The sequence below is a fragment of the Cryptomeria japonica genome, chromosome 10 (genome assembly GCF_030272615.1).
Source record: "Cryptomeria japonica chromosome 10, Sugi_1.0, whole genome shotgun sequence".
Taxonomy (NCBI): domain Eukaryota; kingdom Viridiplantae; phylum Streptophyta; class Pinopsida; order Cupressales; family Cupressaceae; genus Cryptomeria; species Cryptomeria japonica.
Window position 1 is genome coordinate 44667180 of NC_081414.1, and position 9319 is coordinate 44676498.

General features: G+C 33.1%; 1 protein-coding gene and 1 non-coding gene across 2 annotated transcripts; both read right to left on the reverse strand.

Annotated features, from left to right (window-relative positions):
* Positions 1–254: 254 nt before the first annotated feature.
* LOC131029379 (uncharacterized) lies at positions 255–6150 on the reverse strand. The gene is made up of 4 exons (XR_009359223.1): positions 5711–6150; positions 5338–5536; positions 4011–4082; positions 255–580 (listed from the first exon to the last, which is right to left on the reverse strand). It is a non-coding gene; the product is annotated as an uncharacterized LOC131029379 (transcript).
* A 301-nt stretch (positions 6151–6451) lies between these two features.
* LOC131855748 (mavicyanin-like) lies at positions 6452–7458 on the reverse strand. Its single transcript, XM_059213432.1, has 2 exons — positions 7204–7458; positions 6452–7114 (listed from the first exon to the last, which is right to left on the reverse strand). The coding sequence occupies exons 1-2, from the start codon at positions 7370–7372 to the stop codon at positions 6711–6713; spliced, it is 573 nt and encodes a 190-aa protein (XP_059069415.1). The 5' UTR covers positions 7373–7458; the 3' UTR covers positions 6452–6710.
* Positions 7459–9319: the final 1861 nt, after the last annotated feature.

Consider the following 9319-nt stretch of genomic DNA (forward strand, 5'->3'; position numbering starts at 1 on the left):
CAATAATATAAAAAGTCACATTTATTCAGGTATAGTGAAAAGAAATCAATAATATAAAGAGTCACATTTATTCAAGAAGACTTAGAAGATTAAGCTAGATTCAATAATCTAAAAGTCAACATTTTTTCATAAGACCGAGAAGATGAAAGCTACTATCAATAATATAGAAGATGTTATTTTTTTCTACAAGATTGAGAAGATGAAGCTAGAATGAATAATATAAAAGTTTGCACTTTTTTCCATAATATTGAGAAGATAAGCGGAAGCAGATGTTGTATTTTGCATTATTAAAGGCATTAAATCCATAACATTCCTCATTGAATCCATTTAATGTTCAAGTACAATTTTTAATTAAATGTTAAAATTCTCTTTGGTACAAATTAGATCATGAAAGATGAATTCATTGCATTTCCTGCTGCAATTTGTAAAGCTGGAACAAGGACTTGATGAAAATATTTGAATGAAATGTCGGCTAAGAGATGTTGGATGATGAAGCTCCCTTTCTATGCGTGTGCCCGATACTCTGTCATTGCTCGAGTCTCCATCAGCTTCAATTGGTTAATGAACTGAAGTAGGTTACCTGCATTAATAGAAATTATTAATATTCAAAATAGATAGTAGGAAAATTATAAATTTTGAAATGAAGTTGCTCTAACGTTAAAATCACCACAATGTTGTTCATACTCTTTGAAGCTGAATTTTGGTAGCAAAAATAAAAAGAGTAAGGTCAAATGCCTTGACTATACAGCTTAGTAGTTGTGGTTATATAAAGGTTTTATGTTTCAGCCACAGTGCGTGATACTTGAAGAGAGCTCGTAGCTTGTAAAAGCAAGGCAACAGATGCAAGAATTAATGCCTAATACAAAAAATCTAACGTGGTTTGTCCCAAAGCATTTTTGCAAATACAATGTGGACTATGGAAAACTATCAAACCGATATTTAGAATCTTAGATTAAATATTAAATAATAACATCTTAAGGTATTATTAAATGAAAGATTAAATATTAAATAATAACATCTTAAGGTATTATTAAATGACTAAAAGATACAAATATTTAATTTTCTGGACCAAACACTCTGCATAATGACTTTGCTAATATAACTTAGATATTTAAACAACAATTCTATCAATATTAATATCTATGAAACTATTTAATAGCAATATTAAGTAGTATTACTAGTTTTAATATTATTTAAAATTGCATCCCATATGAGTGAAGGTTTGAAAAAAGTCTTCTTCGCTAGCTTATTTTATCCTCACCATTGGTTTATTTGCCATGAGTAGGGAAACAGACCTTGTTCTCATCAGCATAGAGAGAATCGGGATGAATAGACACTATTAAGTTGTTCACAACAGTTTTATATACTGGAATTTGCTCAAAACATCCAGCTGAAATCCAAGGATCTTTGTAGGTGCTCACAATAGAAATCAAGATTCTATACATACAACATACAACTTCTCTATTTTGAGCATACTACACACCATGAAGATGATATGGTTTTGGCTCTTAGCACTTTTATGCTATCAAGCAAAATCTGCTCCTGTGGGGAGAAGAATTTTAGTATCCAATGGGCTTGGTCAGACGCCTCAGATGGGGTATAATGTTTCTCAATTACAAATACCTAAGACATAAAATTACGCAAAATAAGGGTGGATTAGTATAAATGATAATTACGCAAAATAAGGGTGGATTAGTATAAATGATAATTACGCAAAATAAGGGTGGATTAGTATAAATATTTATCATTTGTTTACACATAATTATTCATAGATTGGTTTCTTTCTTTCCTATGTTTAGATGGAATAGTTGGAATCATTTCTCACGCCATGTTACTTAGGGGATTATTCATGAAACAGGTGCTCGCATACTTTGATTATGAATAGCAGTGTTCTAAACTTCTTGCCATGGGAAGATTTAGTTAAGAGCTCAAACAATACTGTGATGTTAATGGTATGAATATAAGCTATATATTTTGGTCTTTGAACCATTGTGACATTGTCTTATGCTCTTAGTGATAACGGGGTACACTTGGTATTGTAGATTTCTAATACTGTTTTATGATTGAGAAAATATGAAATAATTCTTTTGTTGATCTATGGTCATCATATAGCTGACGCAATGATATCCACCAGATTATATAAGCTAGGTTATGAGTATGTTAATATAGGTCAGCTATACTCTGCCATTTCTATTAGCTGTGTATATTTTAATCTACCCAATTAGTTTGTATTAATGTTAGTTCTTTTCATTTTGATTTGTATAGTGTGATATTTTTCATCATCAATGTTTCGGATTATATTTTTCATCTAGACGATAGATCATGTAGTATGATCCTTAACATTGATAATGAAAAATATCATACAGAGTGCAAATCGGAAATAAAAAGAACTAACATTATAGACTATAAAAGTTACATGACTTCAGCCCACACTAATATCAATGTGGACGTGTCAATTAAGATGACTGTTGGGCCGAGGTGAACAGAGATGATGAGGTACATAATATGCTTGAAAAAAGAATACTGAGAGTTGCTAGAGTTACATATTATGGATTTTGATGTACTTAATTCAAACTCTTGTATGTGGTCAGGATAATCTTGCTGCCAAAGCTTCTACAGTTCCCTCTAGCATTAAGGCATTGGGAGACTATGTTCATTCCAAGGGACTTAAGCTTGGAATATATTTAGATGCTGGGTGAGAAATTATCACATTTATTCTATCCCTGAGTAACAATTATGTAAGGTTTGCAATATTTTTGCAATTAGAATGGCACCAGACCATTTTCTCAGGGATTAACAGTGGTCAATATTTGTAAAGACAACATAGCTAGTATCTTTTAATGTTTTAAAAAATTTAAAACTTGTATGCTTGAGAAGCCCTTCTACCTTAAGGTAAGTCAGCAAGTAATACGAGCACAATAATCACAAAATCAGCAATGCAAGATTTGATACATCATAAGACTTCAAAAAATGACATCCTAGGCAACAATTACAACTACAACATTCAGGGCAAAGGGATGCTTCAATTCAACCTGAAAGTTTATCTAATGCAAACAGAAATCTTAAATGACAGCTATGCTTCTATTTATTACTTTATTTCTTTTCCTAGTACATAGTCAAGACTTAAATTTCCACATATTGATTCACATAATCTCACATGAGGAATATGATTTTGGTACTAGCAAAAATTGTGATGATAAATATCCATTATCCAATCAAAATTTCAGAAGATTTTAGAAACATCAGTAAGCAACATTTTGAATTGAAAGTATTTTCGAAGTGTCAGAACCAGTTAGGTTATGCACAATACAAATTATCTTAATTTGAGAAACTTATCAAATTCTAGGATTACATGAGTCTTAATATCAAATACAAAACTATCAATGCATACCTTGAGAGCAAAACTGAATATATTTCTGAGCAGTTCAGGCCTGATGAACCATGTTACCAACTTTGAATATTGACATGCTTTGGCCTCCAAACAAACAAACTGGTAAGCTACACAGAGATGACTGGAGTGGTATAATTGCAAGGCTAAAGAAGGAACAATAATTACAGAAAGAATAATTTTTATTACAATTATTGCTATCGATGCGAAGGGTAGGGTTAAAAACCATCTGGAAACTAGACAACGGAAAACTAATCTACAACCAAATCACCCGAAATATATAATGTCAGAGAAAATTAAATTAGTTGAAAGGAAAATTTTAGGTTAAACGGGTTTCAAACTTAAATTTGGCATATTCCAAAACACTGAACCAGAAAATTAAATTAGTTCAAAGGAAACATAAGGTTAAAAGGGTTTCAAACTTAAATTTGGCATATTCCAAAACACTGAACCAACAAATCTTCAGGGGTTTTGACCCAAAGGAAAATGTTAAAATTTATAAAATCTATTCTTAGAGAACAAGCTTTCAAACCTTTTTTGGTAAACAACGTATACAAATTTACATACAGTGCAAGAATCTCATAAACCTATCATAAAATATTTTAACAGAAAACTTAGTTACCTGTATTCCCTCTCTTCTCCAAATGGTAAGCAACATTCAGGTGCTTTCAGGGCAGTGTAATTCCAACTTTACCTACAGAATTGAAAGAAAGCATTATGTCGGTAATACCTTTCAAAGAAGAAAATATTTAATGCTGAATATTTAAAACTAGATGAAATGACCTATGAAATGAAATAGAATAACACACTGGACACAATTATACGTATAGAATTAGAAGACAACAACACATATAGGTGTAACGCAAAAGAAAGAAAATGGGTATTGGTAATTTTTATGGCCAAATGAAACAACCTACAAAAATATATGCACATTCTAGCTCAAAGATAAAACATTCAATTCACGCACCTTTAAATAGTCAAACGAAACCTATAAAGTTAATTAAGGGAAAACAATTTTTTTTTTAAAAAGAGCATGGGTACTCATAAGTCTATTATACCCAGATGAAAAATCCTGCAAAAAAAACATGCATTCTGAATTACCAGCGTAAAACATTCAATTCGGGCGTTTGTACAGTAAGAAAATGCTAAACATAGTTAAAACTTAAAAGGAAAAAAATAGAAAATGGGTATTGTTAAATTTATATAGTCGAATGAAATTATGTAAAAAAATCTATGCAGAATCTATCTCTGACTTCAAAACAGTGCGATACATTAAATTTACGCAAACCGTTTAATAGAAGTAAAGTTTAAAAATAGTCTTCTGTGCGTCTTGTCCCAAATTGCAAAGCAACCAAAGGAAAAAGCCAAAATAAATAAATTAAAAACTAATTATTAAATTTTTCTGTTTTCGGTTTTAATTTGTCAATAGATTTTATGGCGAGATGTGAAAGAAAGAATACGAATAAGTAGCTGGAAAACGCAACAGAATGTACACGTTCATGTGTTCCTGTTCCAGAAGAAGTGTTAAAAAACACAGAATTTTTTCAGTGATTGGGACAAAACAAAGGAAAATGTCAAAAATTATATCTATGATTTTATGTGATAGAGTCACCTACAATGGCCGGCATAAATGGAAGCCCAAAAAAATGGGTGGAAAATATTTTTGAGGAAAAGAATTTGTCGTAAGAAATTATAACATTCGAGCATTGAAACTTTGACAGGAGCAGTTAAAGATTTTATTTTGGATAAATACTGTATAAATAGTTCCGGAATAGCAAAAATCTAGCAAAAGCTATGATAAAATCATTTGGGTAAGCAATTAATTACCTCACGTACCTGTGTATCTGGGTAAAAGATTTTATTTTGGATAAATACTATATAAATAGTTACATAATAGCAAAAATCTAGTAAAAGCTATGATAAAATCATTTGGGTAAGCAATTAATTACCTCACACACCTGTGTATTTGGTATGCACCTGTGTAGAACACACTCGTCGAGCACAGTAGAGCAAAACAGAGGACCTACACTTGAGAGGATGGAGACAGAGAGGAGTTTTGTTCGAGCATATCGATTCCCACCCAAGCCAGTCAGAATGTTGTAATTATAGATCAATGGTAGCCAATGGAAGCCCTAGCGGTGGAAAGCCCTAAAAAAAATGGGTCAAATTTTTTTTTAAATATATTAAATATCAACTATCTGCAAAAATATAGTTTCAGACGGAAAATAAAAATTAAAGAGCTTCTACAGAGATGACCATACTGGTCTTTAAGGACACAGCCACAGTCACCTACAAGATATGTCTAAGAAAATTTTCTCATACCCATCAAAGCTCACGTTGAGAAATCTCTGCGAATGTTGTGGAATATGCCTTTTGAAATCTTAAAAAAATGTAGAAATGTAGACGATGGAGACGCAAACCTAGCTCACATCAGATAACTAATGGAAGCCTGGATTGAAATATGCATAAGTATGCATTCAATAGACATTCAATACAATTACTTGGCACCGTACTGAATGAACACTCTAGCACTCAGCTCCAGATAATATGTCAGAAATTGTGTTTAATATGCCAGCTATCAAAATTTGTATTCAATATTTGCCTCCTCGAAGTCACAATTTAAAAAAAAATAAAAATAATTATCTTGCTACACCAATCGATAGAAAAACAAACAAGGCAATGTCACATCAGCAAGGACAATTTTTTATATTATTTCTCTGATCTATCATTGAATGAATTGGTTATTAAATTTCTGATCATTTTTAATTATGACAGTTATTAATTGTACATAAAAATTGTGTATATTTTTGTTTTCAAAAATTAAATTTTATGTCTACAGAATTTCACATTGACCAAACACAGCATAAAGAAATCATTTTTTAAATATTTTTTGTTAAAAAATAAGCAAGTTAACTTTTGAAAATAGAAAAATTTATTTTAGTTTGAAAAATTTTAAACTCTGATTGGTTATCAAGGACAATGACTAATAGCTATTTAACAACATGGTGGATGCATAAATATTCCTGCCATGGCAGGAACTAATAACAAATACCCTTACAACAATTGATACATAAATCCTCTCCATATCTTATGCATTTTTTGGTTGAAAACGGAATGCCGAAGTTCACAAGGTTAACATACACAGAACGGACACCATGGAAAACAAATTCTCCCTTTCGAAACAAAAAGATGAAACGAATTCGAACCATGGAAACTCACAGACAAAACCTAACAAAAAATGCAGAAGCCAAATTTCAAGCAATTTCCATCACCAAATGCTAAATTTAGGGCACTGGCTCTTCCCTGGCGACGATCAAAACAATTACAACAACACAAACCCCGCCGCCGCAACGGCAGCCGCAAAAGCCAAACCGATATGGGCAGCAGAAAAAGCGGCGGCGGCACTCGTAGTATCGCTGGAATGTGCAGGCTCGGAGGAGGTGTCCGTGGCGGCGGGAGACTTGGCGGTGGCGGCGGGTGCCTTGGCGAGAGGCGTGGGGCTGGGGGCAGCGGCACCGCTAGCGGCTGCCTTGACAGTGATGCCGACCTTCATTCCACCAGCGCAGTGACCGGGCACACCGCAGATGAAGTACATTTTGCCCGCGGTTTTCAATGGAACAGTCGTTTGACCGTCCGTGTATGTTTTCAGGGCATTGCCAGCTTGGCAGGCCGCGTAGTCTGCCTTACTCACTTCCACCACGTTGTGCGTCGACGTGTACTTAAAACCTGCAATGCCAAGCATTTAAAACGATTAAAGACAAGCCAAATCAGAACACAAGAATGGGCAACACTTTGAAATCTATTGTTTTCTTTACCCAGGGTGTCGCCGACGTGGAATTTTTTTCCGTCAAGCCAGTCGCCGAAATTGGTGGTAAGATCCCACCCGTTGGCGTCACCTACTGTGAAATGCGCAGCCAAGCAGGGCATTGCCAACGTTGCAGCGGCTACGACAATTGACAGAAATGCAGCTACAGGCGTGCCCATCTTGTCTGTTAAACAAAAGAAATATGTTGCAGGTCTTCAATGGCTTTCTGATGGTGGAAGGCGATTGAATGTGTGTTTGGGGCAGTGGGAAATATATATATAGTGGACACACATGATCTCTGGGGTATTTTATTCTTTTGCCGTAATTGAAAAGGTAACCTGGCGGTTAGCTAACAGCCTAACTGAAACAAGAAATGAGCTGTCTGGATGGTTGTTCGCAGAGATTGAGTGGTGGTAACCGCTTTGCTTGACATTATGCGCCCATGTTCTCCACTCATTTTTGTCTCCTATTCTCAGGAGAACTGTTTTTTTACTCTTTTTTTTAAGAGATTCTGGTTAGAAGGTTGTGTGGTTATTATAGGTCTAATATCTCTTTGTCTATTTATTTCTGTTGTAATATTTGTTTCTATAATATGATGGTGAAAAAGTGGCATTATTGATGGTGCTACAAGATTCAAATTCTATTGAAGAGAGAGGGAAGAAAAAAGGAGGAGATACTACGGAGGAGGAAGAAGAGGATGGTCAGTCTTAATGTCAAAGAGGAGAAGGAAGGTAGCCATGCTTAAGGATCAAGAAAGAAGGATTAAGTGATATTAATTTAAATTTTATTTTATTAAATCTTAAGAATTGCTTGATATCTCAATTTCATTTTTTATGATGTGGGAATTTTTATTCAATTAAACATAGGGAAGAGCATCGGTTCTACTCATGTTCCAATTACTATTCACACTTTGCTTACCTAATTTCTCAATTATTAATTTTAAAGAAACCAAAATATTAATAATTAAAAGTTCATTAAAAATTTCACATATAATAATAACCATCCATTTTAGTCTTAATAGTTGGAATTTTTGGACTTTAATTGGAGGAGTTGTGCAGCGTTATTGGTACCCATAGGGCACAACTATTGGAGCATTTGTGGTGCACAGGTATTGAGGCATTTTAAGTAGGTATAGGGTGACACTTTGAAATGACTACTTTTGACCCTTTCACGCGTAATAGATTTCACAATGTGCGTTGGTACTACCTAGAAACTAGAACAAAAGCTATAAACAATTAAGTTGTATAAAGAAACAACAACAACAACAAAAAAATCGAAATTTGATACACCATTTAAACTTTGTAAATGGATAAAATTAACTATAATGATTACTAATATGCTTTCCTTAATTTATAATAAACTTAATTAAAATCATTCGCATTTACTAATTGAAAAAAAAACCTTTTGACAATATTTTATCTTTATATTATATATCAATTTTTTTGTTGATTTATACGAGGGCATGATAAATCTGTTTTCACGGGCATCCCCACCTTGGCACCTTTATGGTGCGTTTCGCTAGGAAAGTTTTTCATAAAAGCAAAGCTATTATAATGTTTCGAAAAAAGGTACAAGTGTACAATGTGAATAAAATGTGATGGTCCCACCACAAAAGTTTCGAAGTCTTATATCATAAGACGACAAAAAATAGTGATGGATATGATAACATGTTTGAACCAATAATAGTGACGGATCAACCACTGAATAATTTCGCACATGACAACTATACCCTTACAAACTTAACACGTGTTAGATTGCACAACAATAACATTCCACCTCAAAAATAAATAAATTATTTTTCAACAAAGTTATGAGAAGTGATGTTTGTATGCTATTAAGAATATACAAACTCTCCTAAATTGAAACAAACGCCATACCTAGAATAATTTAATTTTTCACTTCAACTTCTCGACTTATAGTTATTATGGAGCTGTGCACTATACGTAAGTGATCCTTTTCTTTTGGAATGCTTTAATTCCATAGTTATAATTTTATTTCACTTGTCTTTTATGTAATTTTGTATATCTTATTCCAATCTAATTCAATATTACAAATTGTTCTATTCAATCATTCAATCTCTTTTATAAGTAGAGAGTGATGCTCTGCAAAAAGGATTAGAAAACCTG